We start from the raw sequence: 23,563 nt of genomic DNA, 5'->3' as shown, positions 1-23,563 counted from the left end.
GGCCGTCTCTACCTTGCATTTATTGATTTGAAGACTGCCTTTGACCTGGTTCCCAGACCCAGGCTATGGGCAACGCTTGGAGAAATGTGTATTAACCCCTCCCCCCCCACCCCCCTCCCTTCGTCCTCAATTTGTCAGTCCGGCTTCACGAGGAGAACTATGCCCGGGTTAGGTAGGAAGAACAGGGACCGCTTACAGAGCGCATCCCTGTTAATAGAGGAGTAAGACAGGGCTGTGTTCTGGCTCCAACCCTTTTCTCCCTGAATGTGAATGGGGTGGTGGATTTCCTCTTGGAGGAGCCAGCAGACTGGCCCACCCTGGGGGGCAAAAAGATACCAACTTTGTTATTCGCAGACGATACTCTGTTGATATCCAAGACCCCAGCAGGGCTACAGCGCCTAATTGATAGATTCCATCTTTTTTGTTACAATCGGGGACTGGTCATAAATGGCACTAAAACCAAATTTATGGCCTTTAATTCCCACAGGCCATGTTGGAACGGCGCTTTCCTTGGCGGAACTCCCCTTGAAAAGGTTGGCACCTTTGATTATCTAGGTGTACGACTTTCCGATAAAATGACCTGGAGACCCCACCTAGGCAAGATGCTGATGGCACACAAACGCGTTGCCGGAGCAATAGTGAAAGAACTCCTAGGCCTGTAGCTCCAGCTCTTTAGATATATGATGCAAAGGCGGTTAGCACCGCCCTTTACGGAGCAGAAATCTGGGGATTCGACAATCTAGATGTGCTCTGTAGATCAGAATATAAATTTCTAAGAGATCTAGTCATAGCACCCAAATACATTCCCCTCACCCCGTCATTAATGGATATGGGTAGGTAGTCAATAGGTGACGTAGCTAGGCTACGCCCCCTACTTTTCTGGGCTTGCATTAGGCGGACCCCGGGCTCTCTCCCTATGCAGAAGCCCTTGCTGAGATTATCAGCCTAGATACTGGGGGGAAAATAGGCTAGATACGTGACATCAAAAGAACGCCTTTAGCAATAGGGCTTTGTGGCTGCTGGGCTAGCCAGGAACCCCCAGGGAGAGAGGAAATTAAACTGGGAATGGGTGGACCAACGAGAGATCAGCAGATCCAATGTGAGCAAACTGACTACAGAATTCTACTTTCACAAACAAATTAGATATTATGAGCCCTACTTAGATTTAATTAAGGTACCGAGAGATAGAATAATGTACATGCATTTTAGGTATGGATCACTCCCTGTTTGTGAAGTAACAGCAAAATGGTCCACAAACAATGAGAAAAATTGCCCATGCTGGAAGGCCCCGACAGAAAGTATTGCCAACTTACTGTTTGCTTGGCCGGCGTATAAAACACTACGGGCCAAATGGCTGAGACTGCTTTGCCGGCAGCTTGGTGTACGGGAGCACCATATTGCACTACGCATTCTCAAATTAGACTCTAGACCTTTTTTCTCTTGCTGTGTAGCAAAGGTCTTGGGTCAGGCCTGGCTCATATGGTGGAAAGCACTTACCAGATAGATACAGCTTTTATTGTACACAGGACAGCTGAGATTCTAAAGCTATAACAGTATTGATGCCAGAACTATTATGCACAAGCACTTTAACTATTAAACCTTGGATGTCAGCGCAAGAAAATCGAAAGCCTTTACAAGTACTGTATTACTATTAATATGTCATATGTATTTTAGACAGAAGGTGTTAACTGACCAGCTGGCTGCATTAATGTCCATCCTGATCAAATACGTTGTATATTTGCACTCTTTTTTTTAACTAATGTCACTCTTGTTTTGTAGCTTTTATGACCTCTTTGGTCGAAATAAAGCTTAAATTGAAAATTGAATAAGTCACATATGTGTTACGTACTATGTCATCTCGTCACAAGATGTCAGTTAATGCTGGAATTGACCATTCGTTTTGAGTTTACGCACACTGTCACACCGAATTGTTTCACATTTTTCATATTCGTCTAGGTCAAGTTTTGTATTTGTCCACATGCCTTAGTCAAATGTTGATATAGTGAAGTGTTGGTACATATGCATGTTTGTATTTGTCTATGTGATAATGGAAAAATAACTTCCAATACAAAGAAATTAAAAAAGACCTAGTCTAAGAATGTTTATTAAATAAGTTGGTCTGTAATCAATAATTTGGAATCGGGATCCGTATAAATCACTTTTAAATCGACGAAAAGTAGTAGGAGGTTCATGACAGAACCTGAGTAGGGATAATGTTCTAGATCCCTACACGTTCAATCATGGTAATTTATGGTCTAGGAGGCAATCCGCTGTAGAGACAAAACTAATGTCAGCATGCTGGGGTAGTACTTATTTAGGCACTGCGCAAATCACATCTGTGCAGCTGATGCGGAGCCGTTCAATGTCACCTATTGGCACACAGGAGTACTGCTCAAGATTTTCCGCATCCAATCCGACACCTGAGAAATATTCTAAGGCAGTGGTCCTTAACCTTTTGACTTCCGTGGACCCTCACTGAATCACTAGTGGAGGGCGGACCCCCCCCCAAACAACTTCTAGGATGTGAACCTCAAACAAATACACAACTACAGAAACAAGTAAACGTCAAACAAATACACAAATTATGAAATATTTTCTTTAATTCACAAACAAAAATTGAAATTATAATTGTAATTGGAAGGTTGGAGCTTTTCAGAATTTAGGTTAATTTCTAAAAGACAAAGCTATATGCTATGCTCCACGATATTGCTTTGTATATTTTGCCTTTAATGCATCCTCTCTTTTTGTTGGGGCATGCTAGTGCTTCAAATGAGGCCACTAATTATCTATATTACTGTCTGAAGTACTTTTGGTGTTTCCTCTAGTCAAGCTAAAGATATCAACTTAATTTTTACCCTCCAGTTTCAAATTTCTTCATATTTACAGAGCATTTAAACATTTTCAGCTTAGCTATGTTATGTGTATATACTTTATCAATCCATGGATGGCTTTAGCACTGTTGGCACCTGGTTTCTGCAATCTTTGTTGACACTCCCACAATGACCTTCTTTTCCATGGATTTCCTCACTAACACCAACAACAGTTCCTCTCATCTCTTCATAGCCACTCTATCATATTAATTGATTTTTTATAGCCCTATTACACCGAAAATATGGTGTCAGAGCATATCAGTTACTTTCAAAAGTTTGCGTTCTTAGAATTTAGTTGGTTAAGAGATGCACTATTTTCTGAATACCTACATGGTGTAATTGAAACCTGTGCATTCTACATTCTGTTTACTGTCAAAAACTGAACATAGTAACTGATGTTGGGCTTTGTTTCAACATGGGGAGGACCAAAATGTATGTTTGTTCCTTTTTATTTTTAAGAAACCCCTGTGCATAGTGGATCATCCTCACCTATCACATTGACGCCAAGCAAAGATGGAAGCACTGTGTTTGCTGGGTTTGGAGGTAGAAGAAACAACGAATTAAATGAGGTAATCAGTGTGTTTTGCGTAGTTTCTGGTCTGTAATATACATGACGTAATGTTTTTTCTTTTTGTTTTGTTTTACAAAGCGAGCAGCATATAGCAGCAGTTCCTATGCCAAGTCACAATGCGAGAGCAATTTGAGTGCCTAAATAACATAGTTCTACATCATTGGATCCTTTTCATGTTCACAAGCTATTAAAAGGTTTGTGTTATGTATGTACGTATGTGGTATTTGTGTAGCTAACACCTTGCTGAGAGCCACTGGGGTCAAAGACTAAGATAGTCATCGAGTGATTGAAGGGAGAACTGGGCTTCTTAGAGTGTAGAAGTGTGTTGTTACTGCATCATGATGCAGTATTCTTTAAAGAAGAGGGTCTCTATTAGTATGAGGGTAAAGTAATTCCCTTGTGCGAATGAGGCTTTGATGACGAATGAGTTTAGCTGAAATCACTTATTTAGTAAGGGAACTTCTAAAGGCTGACAAGAATTCCAAGGAAGTAACTAGCAAAGGATATCATACATAGACATTCTTCATTGAACAGGCTCTAATGTTATAGCATGTGAGCTATACTTAAGAAATATATAGATTTCCTTACCTTTTTGGAAGGAAAGAATGAGAAATGCAGGCTTTGGTACAATATTGGTGGCTGTGGGACTGCTGGCTGTTTTAGCTTAATGCTGAATGAATCTTCTTTTTGATTTAATCTACCTTGCTGATTAAGATAATGTTTGATAATTTTGTCTAACATATACCTAGGAATATTTTTGTTCTGTGTTCTTCTTCCACTTAATGTTTTTTGGTGGTGGGGGAGGATGGGTAAGCAGAGTGTTATATGGTTCAGGATTTATTTAGTTTTTTCATTAGCTTAGCTTCTGAAGCTTCAACTTCTTGGTGCCTTTCTTGGTTGGTAGTCCCCTTTCCTATCAAAACTGCTTGAACTCAACCACAGTGTAGACATACATGTTGGCAAGCTCAAACTCCATCATTGCAGGTGTGGCCACAGAAAGGTGGAATGAGAGTGAATTTGGAAAAGGAAAAGAGCCAATCAAGAAGAATTTAAAAGCAACTTGAAATGGTATCAAATTATTAATCTTGGATTTTAGTGTTACACAAAATCACTGTATGGCACTGCACAAACACAAGTACTGACTCATCACTGAACACAAGTTTAGGCAATTGGGTTACTGGTTGAGGGGGGGTGAAGCTCTACTCAAGCAGAAAGTACACTCCATGTCCGGGCGAAACCCAAGTAAACCCCAAATTAACCTGTGCTTAAATCTATTGTAGTTTGGCACAAAAGCAGTCAGGCTTAACTAGGAGCCAGTCTATGAAGTATTTATGCAGCACTTCAAACAGTAATAAAGTGAAAACACAACACAAGAAAAGTCCCACACCAATTAAGAAAAATAGAGAGAAATCTAATAAATTGAGTCGAAAACTATAAAAATCCAATCAGGAGAACCTCAAATATGCAGTTTTAAAAAGTTAAGTGAAAACAGTGCATAGAGCAACAACTGTGGTTATATGGTCATACCGGACCACCCTCAAAGTCACATTTTCAGACCAACATCAATTGAGCACATGCCAGATACAGGGGCAAAGTTAAACCAGCTGACCAAAGTACCTTAAATCCTGGTTCCGGAGTGTTGTGAAATCCAGCATGAAGAATAATTTGCACAGTGGCAATTCAAAGGAGCTATAGGCGGGCAACGTGAGGTCCCGCTTCGGAGATGCGTTGCGCAACGATGGTTTTACGTTGAGGCGGTTGACAGGGCTTGCAATTCCAGGCCCTGCTTTAGCATGGTGAGTGCCCTACACCAAGGTGTGCAACGTGAGGTCCTGTGTTGGAGATGTGTCGCGCAACGGTGGTTCCAATGCGGTGCTCCGAGTTGATGCATCAAGCTGCGTTGATTCTGCCCAAGAGACTACAGCTGTGCTTGCAGAGCACAATCTGAAAGAAACACGTTATTTAGATTCCTCACCTTAGAATATCCCCAGGCGTCAGGCTGGATCCGGAAAGATTTTTCGTCAGCAATACCCCTTGCGCGTCGCTAAGCTTCGTCTGCGGCTCCACGCCCGTCGTCGGTGTCGTGCGCCAGAATGACGTCGTCGGAGTACTTAGACGCTGCCGTCGCACGCTGACGTCAGTTCTTCTTTTTCTGTGCCACACAGTGCCGATCCGGGAAGAGCTTACCCCTTTAGTCACTTTTTGACTAAAACTTTTTGGACTCTTTTGTCTACTCGACTCGAACTGGTGCCAGTAGGATGTCTGGGTTTAAAGCCTGTGACTCCTGTCACCGACTGATGTTGGTAACGGACCACAACCGCCGGTGCCTTTACTGCCTGGTGGTCGACCACGATGCGGAGTCGTGCCTCGACTGCCAGGCCTTGACCTCGAATGCTAGGCAGGAGCGGTCCCGCAAGCTTCTCGAGCTCCGACACTCGGCTCCGCGCCGTTCACGGTCCCAGGCCAGGAGGAGGTCGAAGGACCGGTCGCGGAGCCGCAGCCACCATCACCGCTCGTCGGGTTCCAAGTCTTCGGGTAAGTCGAAGCATGGTAAGAAGTCCAAGAGACGACACCGCTCTTCGGAATCCCCTCGCCGGTCGCGCGACACGGTCGAGGGTCCGGGTGGTACCACCCCCGCGGCTCCGCCGGAGCCGCAGGAGCCGCGTCCGTCCCCATACCCACTGGTCCCTGGGACTGACGCGACTCCGGCGGAGATCAGTGCCTTCCTCTCGACCATGAGGGGCCTGGCTCCGCTGTCGACGCCTGCCGGCGTGCCTTCGGGCCCCGTGGGCTCGACAGGGCGACATAGCGAGCTGGCGGCTCCGGCCCCGGTGCCGTCGTCGACTTCGGTCCCGACGCCGCAGGTCCCCGTGGGATCCAGGCCTGGATCTCAGTCGGTACCGGTCGACCTCACGACGCCTCCTCCGCCGGCGCCGACACCGGTTCCACCCCCGGTGCCGTCTCCGGACGACGCCGTTCCCCGGTTCAGCCCCGGTCCGGCGCCGCTGCGGCGCCGCAGCCGACGCCGATGGATGACAATTTTATCTACCGTCCGGCTCCGATTATTCCCCCTGTTTTTCAGGAATCGGATGACGGGGGCGACTGGGAGGGGTCCGAGGACCCTCTGGCCATGCAGGCCAACTTATCTCAGGACTGGGCAGATGAGCTGGGGGATGCCAGTGGTCTGGACGCCTCCCGGACACTGGTTTCATCTCTCCTCCGACTGTGGCTTCGGAGGAAGGTGCTGCATTTCCCGTGGTGCTGCGCAAGGCGGCCGAAGCCCTTGGGCTGGAGCTGCCTGCTGTGGCCGTGAGGACTAACCTCCTCACTGAAGTGCTTCAACCGTCAGCAAGCTCCTCGGAGCCTCTGCTGCAGTTCAATGAGGCACTAGTGGACGTTCTGAAGGGCACCTGGTCCAAGCCCTCCACAGTACCTCCTGTGGATCGGAACGTGGCCCGGCGCCACCGCCCTGCCTCGGGCGACCCCACTTTTCTGTCCCAACACCCCACGGAGAGCCTGGTTATCCAGGTCTCTACTTCCCAATCCTCCTTCCCGTCCTCTCCCCCGGATCGGGAATCCAAGAGGCTGGAACAGTTCGGTAAGAAGCTGTTCTCTTCCCTTATTCGGGACTGTGGTCGTTGAATACCGCTTGCCTCTTGGACTGTTATTCTCACTCTATGTGGGATACGGTGGCGGACGTGCTGCCCCAGTGTCCGGAGGAGGCCCGGACGCGGCTCGCCCAGGCTCTTGCCGACGGGCGGGATGCAGCACGACATGCTATTCGATGTGGACTAGACACTACAGACTCGCCGGGTAGGGCAATGTCAACCACGGTGGCGCTCCGCCGCCACGCCTGGCTGCGGTCCACGTCTTTCTCAGGGGATGTCCAGAGCACCCTCATGGATATGCCCTTTGATGGCACTCGCCTTTTTGCCGAAAAGGCGGATAGTGCGCTGGTGCGCTTCAAGGACTCCCGGGCTACGGCCAAGTCCTTGGGCTTCTCGGGGCCGCGACCGCAACCTTCCGCCTTTCGTCCCTTTCGTGGCCAAGGAAGGGGCGCCCCCTCACGTCCGCCTAACCACCGGCCGCAGGACCAACCTGCACGCGGACGTGGATTCCGCCGAGGCGGTACCGGGGGTCAACCCCGGCAGCACCCGCCTCAAAGCCCTCCTAGTCCGTGCTTTCAGGCCCATTCCACGCCAGTGGGAGGCAGAGTTTGCCATCACCTGCTCCACTGGCGTTCCATCACGTCGGACAGGTGGGTGCTGCAAATCGTCCGAAAGGGCTACTCCCTCCCCTTCGAGATGACCCCTCCAGCCATGCCACCGCAGTGCCACCGCATGTCGGGGGATCACTTGAATCTTCTACGGGAGGAAGTTGCAGCCCTCTTGGCCAAGGGGGCCGTCGAGCGCGTTCCTGGTCCAGAAGTAGGTCGTGGTTGCTATTCCCACTACTTTCTGGTTCCCAAGAAGGGCAAAGGGGGCCTACGCCCTATCTTGGACCTCAGGAGCCTCAACGCTTTCCTCCGGAAGGAAAGGTTCAAGATGCTTACCCCAGCTCAGGTTCTGGCTGCCCTGGATCCAGGAGACTGGATGATAGCGTTGGACTTGCAGGACGCTTATTTTCACATTCCCGGACTGCCGGCCTACCGACGTTGCCTGCGGTTCACGGTGGGTCAGGAGCATTTTCAGTTCACGGTGTTCCCCTTCGGCCTCACCAGTGCCCCTCGGGTGTTCACGAAAGTGATGGCGGTGGTCGCAGCTCATCTGCGCAGATCAGGGGTTCCAGTCTTCCCCTATCTCGACGACTGGCTGTTGAAGGCGGGCTCGACCCAGCAAGTCGTCTCCCACCTCCAGACTACGGCCGACCTCCTGCATTTGCTGGGGTTCTCCGTCAACGTGCCGAAGTCGCATCTTAGTCCCTCCCAGAAGCTCCTTTTCATCGGGGCGGTTTTGGACTCGGCGCAGTTCCGGGCTTATCCTCTGGAGCAGCGGGTCCGGGATATTCAGGCTCTGATTCCCATCTTTCAGCCTCTATCCCGGGTTTCGGTCAGGTTGGTGCTGCGGCTTCTGGGTCTGATGGCCTCCTGCATCCTGTTAGTACATCACGCCAGGTGGCGAATGCGGGCTCTGCAGTGGGACCTGAAGTTTCAGTGGGCCCAGCATCGGGGCAACCTGTCCGACCATGTCTTGATCGCGGAGGGCACTGCAAAACATTTGCAGTGGTGGCTCACGAACCGCGATTGGGTCAGCGGCAGATCCCTCTCCCTACCCCACCCGGAGCACGTAGTGGTGACGGATGCGTCCCTCCTGGGATGGGGGGGGCCATATGGGGGAGGCGGAGATCAGAGGACTCTGGTCTCCGGCGGAGTCTCGACTCCATATCAACCTTTTGGAGCTGAGAGCGATCCGACTTGCACTGAAGGCATTCCTTCCCGTTGTGCGGGGAAGTGTGGTGCAGGTGTTCACGGACACCACCACCGCCATGTGATATTGCAACAAACAGGGCGGGGTGGGGTCGTGGAACCTTTGTCAGGAGGCTCTGCGCCGCTGGACATGGCTGGAACATCAGGGCATCACCCTGGTGGTTCAACATCTGGCGGGCTCTCTGAACGCCAGAGCAGACGAACTCAGCCGCCGGTGCATGATGGATCACGAATGGCGTCTCAACTCGGACGTGGCGCAAGGCCTCTTTCGGCAGTGGGGAGAGCCTTGCTTAGATCTATTCGCCACCAAAGAGAACGCGCAATGTCAGCAGTTCTGCGCGTTGGAGTTTCCAAGGCGTCCCTCGCTCAGGGACGCTTTTCGTCGCGAGTGGAGTTGCGGTCTGTTGTACGCCTCTCCGCCTATACCACTTCTGCCCCGAGTGCTGAAGAAGATCGGGCGCGACCGGGCCCAAGTCCTCTTGGTGGCTCCGGATTGGGCACGAAGGTACTGGTATCCCGAGCTACTCAGTCTGTCAATCGATCCCCTGATACGACTGCCTCTTCAGGAGGACCTTCTGTCGCAGCAGCAGGGGACGGTCCTTCACCCGAACCTGTCCAGTCTCCACCTTCATGCGTAGAGATTGAGCGGCGACAGTTGATGCCATTTGACTTGCCTCCTGAAGTCTGCGATGTGATTCTGGCAGCCAGGCGTCCCTCCACTAAAACGGTATACGCCTGTAGGTGGAACAAATTTGTGGCATGGTGCACAGCAAAAGCTGTGGATTCCCTTTCCGCCCCTCTTTCTGAGGTTCTCCTCTTCCTTCTTTCTTTGGCCCAGCAGGGCTCTGCTCTGGGCACTCTTAAAGGTTATCTTTCTGCTATCTCTGCCTTACTTCGGCTTCCTGATCAGCCTTCTCTTTTCAAATCGCCTGTTGTTTCTCGATTCCTTAAGGGCATTACTCACATGTTTCCTCCTGTCCCTTTCGTAATGCCTCAGTGGGATTTGAATCTTGTTTTGACATATCTGATGCTCCCTTTGAGCCACTTCATAATTGTCCTCTTCGTCTGTTGACGCTTAAGACTGCTTTCCTGATAGCCATCACCTCTGCTAGAAGGGTGAGTGAACTCCAGGCTCTCTCTTCTAAGCCTCCTTTCCTTTCTATTCATCCGGACAAGGTTGTGCTCCGCACTCGCCCTTCCTTCCTTCCTAAGGTTGTGACTGCCTTTCACATCAGGCAGTCTGTTACGCTGCCCACCTTCTTTCCGCCTCCGCGTCCCTCGAAAGAGGAAGAGAGGCTCCACCGTCTGGACCCAAAACGTGCGCTCTCCTTCTATCTGAACCGCACAAAACAGTTCCGGGTGGATGACCAACTCTTCGTTGGCTACGTGAGCGCTAAGAACGGGCGGGCGGTGCACAAGCGGACCATCTCTCGGTGGGTCGTTTTGTGCATCAAAGCTTGTTACTCCTTAGCTAAAAAGGAACCTCCTATTGGGCTGAGGGCCCATTCCACTCGGGCCACGGCGGCGACGACTGCCCTGGGTCGGGGAGTCCCCTTGCAGGACATTTGTCAGGCAGCAACGTGGGCCTCGCTAAACACGTTTGCCAAGCATTATTGCCTGGACAGCCAAGTCCGGAGAGACTGCTTCTTTGGCCGTTTTGTTCTCCAGGACTTTCTGGTGTGATCTTGGTTCGCAGACCCACCACCGGGGTGGGTATTGCTGGGGTATCTATTCTAAGATGAGGAATCTAACTAACGTGTTTCTTTCAGATGAACAAGTTACTTACCTTCGGTAACGATGTCTCTGTAAGAAACATTAGTTAGCTAGATTCCTCACCGACCCACCCATCCTCCCCGTTCTGTGAACCGACATCTAGGGTTAAGGTTATCCTTTTCAGGGCCCTAGACTTTTTTGGCACCAGTGTCGGTCTCTTGCATGGCTCAGAGTTCCTGGCGCGGAAAGCTATGTACAAGAACTGATGTCAGCGCGCGAGGGCGGCGTCTAAGCACTCCGACGTCATTCTGGCGCACGACGCCAACGACAGACGACGCCTAGCGACGCGCAAGGGGTATTGCTGACAAAAAATCTTTCCGGATCCAGCCTGACGCCTGGGGATATTCTAAGGTGAGGAATCTAACTAACTAATGTTTCTTACAGATACATCGTTACCGAAAGTAAGTAACTTGTTCTTCAGGCCCACCGCCAAGGGTGCAGAACTGGGGTAGCACCACTTGGAGTGCACGAGTCACAGCAGGCAGAGCCCAGGTGCTTGGTTCAAGGTGGTTTGAGCCTTTGCTGTCACTGAGGCGGTCACCAACTAGTCTTTGGAGACGCTCTGATGATGGTGGGTTTAAGATATGCAGGTCCAGTCTTTCTCACTCAGGCAGCAGTGTAGCAATCCTTCTTGCAGGGCAGCACACCAGTTGTTCGGAGTCTTCCACAGGTCCAGAGGTGTACGGAAAAGTTTGGTTTGAGGGTCTAATATTTATACCAAGGTTCTCTGCGTTGTTTATCGAAGGATGCAACTCCGAAATCGGTGTCTCCGTGTCCCAGATGTCATCGAAGGGATGAGATCTCTCCGACTCGTTCACCTGAGGTAACTCCGGACCCATCTCCGAGAGCAGTGACTCCACCGGTTCCAAGGGATGCTACGCCTTCACCGTTCCCGAAGTCGACCACTCTACCTCTGGCTCCGGGGTCTCCAGCACTAAAGCTGGAGGCGAATTAAGTGCCTCCTTGAGCGGCTTTAAAGCCTGTAGTACCGGATCCGATTAATTCTCCGTTCCTGACGCCACGTTCGGATCCATTGCATTTTTTTAATGTGATGTTTGGCTTGTTCGTCAATGCTGCATACCCTACTGGTGCGCCTGTTGGACCCCATGGGTACATTGGCATAATCCCTGGGAGGTTTGCCACCTCACTTTCCTCAGGCACCTCTCATGCCTATGGCTCCAGAGAGTTGGCCTCTTCATACCCTGAGATTTTCGACACCGTTGCAGTCTTTGGAGGGGCGAGTTCCTCTGGATGGTTCATCCCCGGTGATGTCTGGTTCCGAACCAGCGCCGACTCGAATTCCACAGGCTTCGAGTCCTATTCCTGTTGCCCTTCCTTCAACTCTGATCCCGAAGTCCCTGGCTCTGCGTCTGGCACCGCCGACGCCTGTTCCAAGGATGAGGTCTCAGAGAGAGGCGCAAAGACTATTGGAGTAAGAAGAGTGCCAGGAGGAGCATAGAGAGACTGAGGAAGGAGATATTGTGTATCCTGCCCTGGATTTTGAGGGGCTACAGTAGTCTAGTGCCCTGGACACCTCTCCTAAATGGGAGCTTTCATCTCCAAAGTTTCTACCGACGCATGAGTTGACCACATGTCACTCTATGATCAGGAAGGCTGCACATCTCTTGAAATTGCCTCTTTCTATAGCCGAGTTAAATTCTAATATCCTGATGGAGGTGCTCCATTCTCCTTTCTCTATCGCAGAGCCTTTACTTCCCTTTACTGAGGCTTTGAGAGATTCCATTCTCGATGGCTTTCAGAAGCCGATATCTGCTCTAGTGGTTTCTAGGACGGTGGCATGGAGCTACAAGGTGGGTCTAGGGGATCCTACTTTTCTGTCTACCCATCCTTCGCCAGAAAGCTTGCTCGTCCAGGCTTCGTGCTCCTCGAGCAAGTCTGCAGATTTCTTCCCATCTACGCTTGAAGATAGGGAGTCAAAACGCATGGAGCAATCGGCAAAATTCAGGGGTCTGGAATTTAATAAAATATCTACTTGTCCATGGGGCAGTTTGGTTCATAAATCTACTTGTCCTGTAACAAAATCCACTTGCCCCTTTAGTGCCATGTAGTGCAGCGACAAATTATGGATGCAATCTAATTATATAAGTGCTCCAAAATAGCCACTCGGATTATGCAAAGGCTCATACCATGATAGTGTTTGAATACTTGAAATCCCCTTATGTTGCCACGTTTCCACAGATCTACATACTGGGGCTGAAGGTAGTGGTAAGCAGTAGTTCCAGAGTGAGAATGCCCTTTTGAGTCTGTGCAAACCTACTACCTTGCATGTTTCAAGGGTTTTCAACCACTCTTCTCTAATCTTTTCCCATACTGAGAAATGTTGGAAATGTACACCTGACAATGGCATGCGTAAACTTTATTCCTGAGTTGGGGAAAAAGTGGTTGGAGGGAAATTGAACTTGCAAACACTCAGATTTTACCATGAGCAAATCTACACATGCATATTTGTTTATGGTAAAATGCAATTCACGTATATTTTCTATGAGTACTATTTATTATCTTACTTCTGTAAATTCTTGGGAATTTACGAAAGCTGTATAGCTGCACTTTAGGCAGGGACATATGCCATTGGTGCATTTTTTAGACTTTCTTTAAGTATTGGGCCCTTAATTTGGTCTGGCGTTGACCGTACCTTCTGAATTTATTAAAATTCTGTATCTCTCGCTGTATCAGCTTGCTTCACTGTGAGTGACCGCATTCTGCTCTTGCACACGGAGCATATCGGCACACAAAGTAGTTTTGTTCAGTGCCAGTAACTACTGTGGCAGTGTGTGCTTTTTGAGCCCAAAAAACTATTTTTGCTTTAGCCAATGTTTGCTGTAATGATGAGAGCCCGGCAGCTCCCACATAAGGTTTTACAAAACCATGCCGAAACAAGTCACACACTGACAAAACTAAAAAGCTGACCACCAGTTTCAGACCTACTGGCTTTGCCAATACTTGTTTATTTTTGTTTCCCATAATCTTATTGAAACTGGTTACACTGATTTTCCATTATGAATAAAAACATGTTACTAAATGATGCTGCAAAGAAATGGTACCTGAAATTTTACAGTAGTTAAGCAACATGTTTTATTCTTGCTTTTATATTTTTTATGAACATTTTATTTTGAAAGCAAGTTATCATCAATCTTGCTTTCAAGCTTCTGCAAATATTTGCATCACAGAGAGCATTCTGAGAGCATTATACATAGCAAAACTGAATTATCCTGGTGCACTCAATTATAAATCAAAGTTCAAACATTCATGTTGGCGCTTCTTGTGTCACACGGAGTCCAACCGTGTCTTTGAAATGTAGAGAATGTTGTGGGGAGTGTCACCTTCCCACTGAACAAGTGCGCACTATACCCAATGAAACACTTCGGTTTCTTCACATAGTTCAATTTATTCATTGAAATCAAGGGTTACTCCATACGTTGAGCTTCAGCAACTCATTAAACACTTGAAACTCGTATCCATAATCCACTTTTATACATAATATTAAGTATTCAACTTCATATGTCCACCCAATGCATTTCGGGTCAATCAAATCTGACCCTTCTTCAGGGGTCTGTAACGAAATGAAACAGGACCATTAAGTTCACTGCACGTACTAAATCTGAACAAAATCAACTGATTAGTATACAGGTGCAATGCAAAATAAATAAATAAATGAGGAGCAAACAAAACATTTAGCCCGTCAAAAAATCAAGAAATACAACAATGAAAATCTCAACTTTGGTGATTAATGGAAAACAGAACGACTGCAACAAAAACTATAAGTGCAATGTGGTGACCATTGGTAATCACGTGTATAAGAACGACCTAGTGGAAATCACCCGTGTGTTAAGCGAACGCGATATTCAATTAATGAGATCTAAGTATTCAACACCGACCAGTTTACGACAGGAACGGCGTAGTTCAACTTCGAAATGCCTGAGGTTCGGCTATCTTTATGCGCTTCTGTGTATATCTATTGGACAACTTACTGGGGACCGGCGGGTCTCGTTCGCTGTGGACGCTCTGAGATCCAAGTTGGAATACGCGCTATCTGATGTAAGCGAATTTTCATCATGTTTTATTCAACCCAACACGCTTACATTCATTGAAGTCGCTATCTTCCCTATCACGTGACACACTCGTTTACGTGGGCCACAATATCTTTGGTCTTTCAACGACACGTCACCTTTGAGCCCCTCCCCTTGTATCAGGTGATCACGATCTTATGAATCTTGTCGACCCATTACATTTCACGTTACATCAGATAGCGCGTATTCCAACTTGGATCTCAGAGCGTCCACTGCGAACGAGACCCGCCGGTCCCCAGTAAGTTGTCCAATAGATATACACAGAAGCGCATAAAGATAGCCAAACCTCAGGCATTTCGAAGTTGAACTACGCCGTTCCTGTCGTAAACTGGTCGGTGTTGAATACTTAGATCTCATTAATTGAATATCGCGTTCGCTTAACACACGGGTGATTTCCACTAGGTCGTTCTTATACACGTGATTACCAATGGTCACCACATTGCACTTATAGTTTTTGTTGCAGTCGTTCTGTTTTCCATTAATCACCACAGTTGAGATTTTCATTGTTGTATTTCTTGATTTTTTGACGGGCTAAATGTTTTGTTTGCTCCTCATTTATTTATTTATTTTGCATTGCACCTGTATACTAATCAGTTGATTTTGTTCAGATTTAATACGTGCAGTGAACTTAATGGGCCTGTTTCATTTCGTTACAGACCCCTGAAGAAGGGTCAGATTTGATTGACCCGAAATGCATTGGGTGGACATATGAAGTTGAATACTTAATATTATGTATAAAAGTGGATTATGGATACGAGTTTCAAGTGTTTAATGAGTTGCTGAAGCTCAACGTATGGAGTAACCCTTGATTTCAATGAATAAATTGAACTATGTGAAGAAACCGAAGTGTTTCATTGGGTATAGTGCGCACTTGTTCAGTGGGAAGGTGACACTCCCCACAACATTCTCAGCATTATACATAGCCTCATATTGCTAAACTTTGAAAACGTGTGTGCACATTTTTATACTGAAACCACTGTCAGTAGTGCAGTCGGAGCTTACAACATTTAGTTAGAGCTCACACCCTAATAATAAAGGCTTTCACTTAATGAACCATAAGTACACGTTTGAACAACATTAATATATGGGCAAAAATATTTCCTTAACTGCTGACAGTGCCCTTCCCTGATCCAAAATGTGGTACTGCAAACTGGCAGCCAAAGGATTTGTGCTGCATGGGGTTGGGCCTACTTGTCCTAAGGACAAAATACACATGAAAACTTGTTTGCCTTGACTCCCAAAAATATGTTCTGGGCGTCGAGCTATAGGAATTCCACATCCCTGTGTCAAAGACTGTGTTCTCGTCGGGGACTATGTGTTAGAAATGGCGATTTCTGGTTGGCTAGGGCTTGCGCCAAAGCCAGGCAGAAACCACCACTCTAGTCAGGGCTGGGGAGTTACACGCCAAAGATAACCCCTGCTCACCCCCTTGGTAGCTTGGCACGAGCAGTCAGGCTTATCCCGGAGGCAATGTGTAAAGCGTTTGCGCGCGCACCCAGCAACAACACCCAAGGCCCACCACAAAATAAACTCCACACAAGGTTATATATAAAAATAGCCTTTGTATTATACCAAAACACATTAGATAATATTCACACAATTTACACTGTGCCAACTGGCACTGGGCAGAATTTTACAAGGGACTATTTACACGGGACAGGGCCACATGGGCCACTGTCAGAATCAGCACAAATCACCAATTTGTACATATAGGACATATACTAACTGTAACACAAATTAGCACGGTAGAGCACAACCAGTAACTACTGGCGCAATAATGACCTCAGTGTCATCACACTAGCATCAGGTATAAAACCTATCCTGCATCCATCACAGGGGCATAAAGACATTTATGCAATTTCTCATCAGTCTAGCATTAGACCTAACCACCTAAGTATAACTACTCTAGGGGCGTACATAACACAGGGAAGTACAATCTCCCTACCATCACCCTAAAAAGGTAAAAGAACCTCCTAGGCAGAAAAGAACACATTTAGAGGTATTAAACACAGGGTGCGCAACACATGCTATACACAGTACATTTCCTAGCACCCAATCACATTAGCATGAATCGCAATAATACCTCCATCACATTAGGGTCCAGGTCGCACCAGAACCTAAACGTAGCAGCTGCCCACTACTTGCTGGGCAGCTGGGAACAAGAACAGGGCCTAAACGTTGCAGCTGGCACTAAGTGCTGCACAGCTGGGGGAGGCAAATAGCGGCAGGGGGCTCTCATTAGCCCCTCAGAACAATGTCACAACGTTGGAGCCACCTAGGCTCTAAGACAACATGTCCCCCATGGAGCACACGGGCTCCTGAAATCAATATGCGCCAACATAGAAGAGGACCTTGCCCCAAAGTACTGTGGAGCGCACTGGTGGTTTAAATACAATATGCCCCCGTGGTTGGAGCCACGTAGGCTCTTTACAAACCTGCCAAAATGCTGGAGCCACCGGGGCTCTGAAAACAACTATGCCCCTCAGATAATAGAAGCATGGGGCCCCTCTGGGCCCTGACAAACAACTAGGCAGCATCGGTAGAGCGGCCCGCTCTCCTGGCGGGACCGCTCAGACCCCCGGACCAGCCCCTACTCACTGGAGCTTCTTTTGGGGTCTCCCAGGTCTTCGGGTAGGGTAAGTAACTGGCGGGGCTCTCTCCGCTCACGAGAGCCCTGCCTTGAATCCGACCGGCACTTTGCTTTCACCCGGGCCCCCTCCTGGGACCCGGGACTTGAACGTGGAGCCCGCGAGGCTCCAGGCTTCCTCTCGGCACGTCCCAGCGCGGGGTGGGCTCCCGCCTGGGCCTTCCCCATCGAACTCCTCTCACTGGCGGGGCTTCCCACTTCCTGCAAATGGCGGCACTTCCGCTTCCGTCCCGCGGCCCCGCCCACAACCAGGCGGGCCGCGGACTCGGCAGCGAGTTTTGAATGCGGCTCGGGCCGCGGCGGTGATTTCTTTTACGGGCAAAGTGCGGGGTGGGCACCCGCAATTTTAAATAAGCGGGGTAGGCACCCGTATTACTCACTAATATAAAAACGAAGACGCAGGGTGGGCACCTGCGCACCCAAGCAACCAGATAAGCGGGGTGGGCACCCGCAAGGCACGCATCATGGGGGAATCCCTACGCTGGGGATTCCCTCTCTCTCGCTCGCCGTGCAGCGCCGTGCTGCGAGGCCCACGCGTTCCCAGGGCGCTTGGCAGCCGGTAACAAGCCTTGGTAAAGGGAAAAGTCCCAAGCAGTCCTGGGCATCAGAAGATGGAGCAAAGCAGCTCCCTGCAAAGGAAAAGGTCCAGTAAGTCCATCTGGCATCCAGGGGCTGGGCAGGGCCCAGGGAGGCAAGCCTTCCCCTGGGCCCCAGCAGCAGCACGCCCCTGGTAGATTCGAGTCAGAGCAAGAACATTTTCATGGGGTCACAGCCCCTCTTTTATACACCAAATCCTTTGTTCTCAAAGGTGCAGGGAAGGGGCGAACCAGATACAACTGGTTCCTGAGCACTTTGTTTTGCTCAGCCCCTCTCCCTATTCACAGAGCAGGCCAGGGTCATCAGTCGCACCACAGGGAGCGGAGCCAGCATTGTGTGGGGAAAGCCCAGCCCTATTCAGGTCCTAGGTGTACTCCTCCCACCCATCTGGCTGCTGATCGCCCTATTCACCACTGGGTGACTCATTCTGACTCTGGGGATTCCCTAGCCTGTCACATGACCTCAGCCAGCCAATCGAAAGACAAGGCACTCATTTCACACTGCACACAGAAGTGCCCACTTCTAGAAGTGGCACTTCCACACTAGATACATGCACGCCGCACACATCATCGCGCAGCATTTTATCACACGAGTCCGTACATACCAAACTAACACCTGCACTCCCCACGCATCAGGAACTACCAGGGACACATACATTCCCCCATGCATTCCTATGAGAGGGCAGGTCAGTCTCACCAAACCATACACAGAGCGCACGCGCTTTCCACTGGGACACAGTGTGAAAGCGCCTAGAGGCCTAAAACCACTAGTACAACACAGAAAAAAGGCTAGGATACTGGAAAAAGTTCTAGGGGCGAACTTGCCAGAAGGGCCAAGTGCAACACAATGGCACTCAAGTCAACGAATGCCACATGCCTTTTGGGTTACTGTATCCACGCCCTCATGGACTCAGCCAGGGAAGTGGTCCCAAAATTGCCTGAGGGGGTGCAAGGGCGTTTCTCTGAGGTGTTGTCTGATGCCCAAGCTGCAGCCTTCCAGGTGATACAGTCCGGTCTGGACACGGCCGATTCGGTGACCAGGGTGATGGGATCGTCTGTGCCTACTAGGAGGCACGCTTGATTGCGTTGTTCAGGATTCACGCCCGATTTCCAAGCTACTTTACTGGATCTGCCATTCTATGGATCTCACCTGTTCGGGGCTAAAGTGGATTCGGCGCTGCAGCGCTTTAAAGACATCAAAGCCACAGCAAGGTCATTGAGACTTCAGTCTCAGCCTAGGAGCTTTGGACAGTTCCGCAAGTTTCATGGTTTTGGGAGGAAAGTGTCCTTTCGTGCCGGGCACCAGCTGCAGCAACAGCAGGCAAATCCCTTGTACAGGTCGTATAGGGGAAAGGGCAGAGATTGTCTATGGGTTGCTGCCCGACAACTGGTCTCCTGTCTCCTCCTTCTCCCTCCTCTTCTGCCCCTCCAACTGGTGTGGCAGGGAAGCAGCTCTAGATGCTCCATCCTAGAGCATACCTGTCCATGGGAGGATGGGTTTCCCATTTTCAACTGCATTGGGGGTCTGTTACAACAGATCTCTGGGTGTTGAACATAGTAGAGAATAGGTATGCCCTACCCTTCCAGGAGTCCCCCCACCCCATTACCTCTCTGTTAGGGCTTGTGCACGGAAGAGCACTTTCTGCTTCTTCAGCAGAAGGTTCTGTCATTGCTGCAAAAAGGTGCGATCGAGGTGGTTCCAGGGCAGGAAAAGGGTCAAGGATGCTGCTCCTGATTCCCAAAAAGGATGGCCATTTGAGACTGATCTTCAACCTCAGGGTTTTGAATTTTTACCTCAAACATAAGGAATTCAAAATGTTGACCCTGGCCCAGGTTTTCTTTTGTGCTGCAGAAGGAAGACTGTATGGTGTCGAGTGATTTACAGGATGCGTATTTTCACGTTCCCATCCTGAAGTCGCATCGGAAATATCTCCGTTTTACGGTAGGGTCTCAACATTACCAGTTTGCGGTCCTTCCGTTCGGCCTTACTTCCGCACATCGGGTCTTCACAAAGGTGATGGCGGTAGTGGCAGTACATCTCAGAAGGTCGAGGATTCCTGTTTTCCCCTAGCTGGACAACTGGCTGCTCAAAGCAAAGTCTCCAGAGATGGTGTTACATCATTTGCAAGTACCAACACAACTGTTGTCAGACTTGGAGTTTTCAATAAATGTACTCAAATCTCACCTGGTGTCCTCTAAGCGCAACCTGTTCATAGGGGCAGTACTGGACACTACTGTAAGTCTCGCCTCCCCGCCTCTACAGAGAATTCAAGACATCCAGACTATGATTCCACTTTTTCGGAATGGAGCGGTCAAGTCCTGGCGGTCTTGCGCCTGCTCAGTCTGTTCGAATCCTACATACTGTTGGTTGATCATTAATGGTGGCATATTAGGGCGCTCCAGTGATGCCTCGGCAGATAGTGGTTTCAACACAACCGACATCTCGAAGAAGTGGTCAGAATATCCAGAGACACTGCAGCAGAGCTGTTATGGTAAAGTGTTCCAGGCAACCTGTCTCAAAGGGAAGCCGTTTCAGCCTCCATCTCCGGTGGCCACATTGTTAATGGATGCCTCCACTCTAGGGTGGGGAGCCTATCTGGGGGATCTGGAGGTTAAAGGTCTTTGGGTTCCAGAGGAGAGATTGTTTCACATCAATCTGGAATTGCGGGTGATACATTTGGCTCTCAAGGCCTTCCTTCCCTCTCTTTGCGGTCAGTCGGTTCAGGTCTTAACTGGCAACACTACCGCAATGTGGTACATCAACAAGCAGCAAGGAGTAGGGTTGTATCTTCTTTGCAGAGAGTCTCTGCAACTCTGGTCCTAGGCTCAGGACCATCAGATTTGTGTGATCGCAAATCATCTGGCCGGAGAACTGAATGTGCGTGCGGACAGTCTGTCAGCAGTATTCGGCCGATCATAAGTGGCGTCTCCATCCAAGGTGGTCTATCACATTTTTGGGATGTGGGGATTTCCTCAGTTGGACCAGTTTTCCACTCACAAGAACATGCATGTTATTTTATCGGCCAGAAGCCACTCCACCAAATCTGTCTACTCTGGAAGGGGTGCCAAGTTTGTTAAATGGTGTGGAGAGAGATCGATTGATCCTTTGCAGGCCACTTTGTCTGATGTTCTGAGTTTCTCTCTTTCCCTAGCACAACAGGGTTGTGCAGTAGGTACTGTTGAGGGCTATTTGTCTACCTTGTTGGCTTTTTTCTGTTTACTAGATCAACCTCGTAGTTTAAATCTCCTGAAGTTATGAGATTCATTAAGGGTCTCATAAATAGGTTTCCTCCCACTCCTTTTATAATGCGTCAGTGGGATTTGAATTTGGTTCTCACTTTTTTGATTGGTTCACCCTTTGAACCATTACATAGTTGCCCCTGAAGGTTCCTAGCGTTTAAAACTATATTTTTGGTTGCAATTACTTCCGCTAGGAGGGTGAGTGAGTTGCAAGCTCTTAGCTCCAAGCCTCCTTTTACATCATTCCATGCGGATAAGATGGTTCTTAGGACCAGAGCCGCTTTCCTGCCTAAGGTGGTCACTCCTTTCACCTTGGGGCACTCCATCACTTTACCCACCTTCTATCCTCCCCTTCACCCTTCTAAGGAGGAGGAGGGACTTCATTGCCTGTACACCAAGAGGGCCGTCAGCTTCTACTTGGACAGAACCAAATACTTGAGGTCGGACGATCAACTCTTCATTGGTTATGCGGGCCAGATGAAGATCAAGGCTGTCCACAAAAGAACACTGTCCAGGTGGATCATCCTCTGTATCAAGATCTGCTACGCCTTGGCCTAGAAGGAGCCTACTGGAGGTATTCGCGCTCGTTCTACCAGAGCTAAGTCGTCTTCTACGGCTTTAGCTAGAGGCGTCTTAGTGGTAGACATCTGCAAGGCAGCAACTTTTGCAAAGCACTATTGCTTGGATTCCAAGGTGAGGAGGGACGGCCATTTTGCATATTCTGTGCTGCAGGATCTTTTGGTATAGGCAGACAGGCACCCTCCGCCTTGAGCGGGACTGCTTAGGGATTCAGTTCAAAAGGTGAGGCATCCACAGGCAGATGTATTCCTCAGAAGAACAAATTACTTACCTTCGGTAACGATTTTTCTGGTGGATACAGTGTCTGCCTGTGGATTCTTCACTGACCCACCCGCCTCCCTATTGCCGTTCTGCTTATACCGAAAAATAATCTATGTGTATCTTATGTAGTTATTGTTGGAATCATGTGGTACTTGGCACTAAGAAATGTCTATGATGAAGAATTTCCAGTTTTGATTGTGTTTGTATAATGTGTATAAGTGTGAAAATGTTGTCGGTACACCCGTTCACCTCGAAGGCACAGAAAAAATGTGTGTCACTGACGTCAGCACGCCGATGAGGTCTTCTTATGCCTCCGATAACATCACGTAGTCGCGTGGGGAGCCCTTTAATTGTGACGTCCTCTTCGATGTGGGAGAACCGAGGAGAAACGTTTCCGTGGAATGCTGGGCAGTGGGATAATTCTAAAGGTGAGGAATCCACAGCAGATACTTTATCCATCAGAAAAAGTGTTACTGAAGGTAAGTAACTTGTTCTTATTACATATTAATTAAAATCATTCTAATACATACAATAAAACAATGAAAATCACAAGTAGAAGTCAGCAGGGTAATAGTAAACTTAGGGTTGCTAACAGGGAATTAAATTGATTATTAAAAAAAAGAATTAATAAAGAAGAGATAGTTATTATTCAACTCAATTATGGAGTTCATTATTTTTCGATTAAAGATGAGAAAGAGACAGAAAGAGTAACTGCAGTCCGATCCATGATGGAAGTTAAAAACTCAACTCATGGATTCTTGTTAATGATCTTAATGGTGGATGCTTGTGATTACTTATTTCTTTGGTGATGAATTTCATAAATTTAAGGAAGAGAGACATCTGACAGATTTACCCTTAAGACAAGTCTCCACTGCAGACTGACAATGGGCAGGCACCTAAACATTGGATTAAGCCATTATTTCCAAGCTGTGACAAGGCTGGAGCAAATACGGATGACGTGAATTAAAGTATCTGACTGTGCAGCACACAAACGGCGGGTACTGTTTGAGCCTTGTCGCAGCCTGGCTTACCTGAATGTTCTGAAGGGAATCGGTCCAAAACGGTGTCTCATTAGTGTTATTTTCCGTTCAGGTGGCCAAGGTTGCTTCAGGTAATGTGGATCCCTCAGCAGATTCTATAGCATGGGGATCAACTTGGCATGTCATTTCTTACTCAGATCTTCAATATCCTGGTTAATCGATAGCAGTTTACCCTATTTATTCACTATTTTGGAAAACAATTTGGCCAGGAGCCCCTTAGTCCAGAGATCCCTGTTGTGAGAGTGCGTTCTGGCTACTAAATCTGCCTGGACTGTTCACTTTTTGATCACCTGGCTTTTGACCTTTTACTGTGGGGGAGCCCAGTAATCTGTGACTCACCCATGGTAAACGCATGATAAATCGACTGCGCGATCTTACCTCCAGTGTCCTTCTTTTAAGATAAGGCTGCTGCGACACAGCAAGGCTGAGAGGCACTTGGCAGGTTACACGTGAACATGTGTGCACACCCGTGA

The 23,563-nt window shown here is 48.5% G+C and overlaps 1 protein-coding gene across 2 annotated transcripts in view; it reads left to right on the top strand.

Moving 5' to 3' along the window:
- Window positions 1-23,563, top strand: part of MSL3 (MSL complex subunit 3) — a 197,423-nt gene that overhangs the window by 142,500 nt on the left and 31,360 nt on the right. For both annotated transcript variants that reach the window (XM_085622581.1, XM_085622580.1), the window contains one exon: window positions 3,330-3,439. In XM_085622581.1, the coding sequence (XP_085478707.1) occupies window positions 3,330-3,439 (110 nt within the window). The remainder of the gene's footprint in view (window positions 1-3,329; window positions 3,440-23,563) is intronic.

The sequence above is a fragment of the Triturus cristatus genome, chromosome 8 (genome assembly GCF_964204655.1).
Source record: "Triturus cristatus chromosome 8, aTriCri1.1, whole genome shotgun sequence".
NCBI classification, from domain to species: Eukaryota; Metazoa; Chordata; class Amphibia; order Caudata; family Salamandridae; genus Triturus; species Triturus cristatus.
The sequence above is the reverse complement of the archived record's forward strand: the minus strand, read 5'-3'. Positions and strand labels throughout refer to the sequence as shown.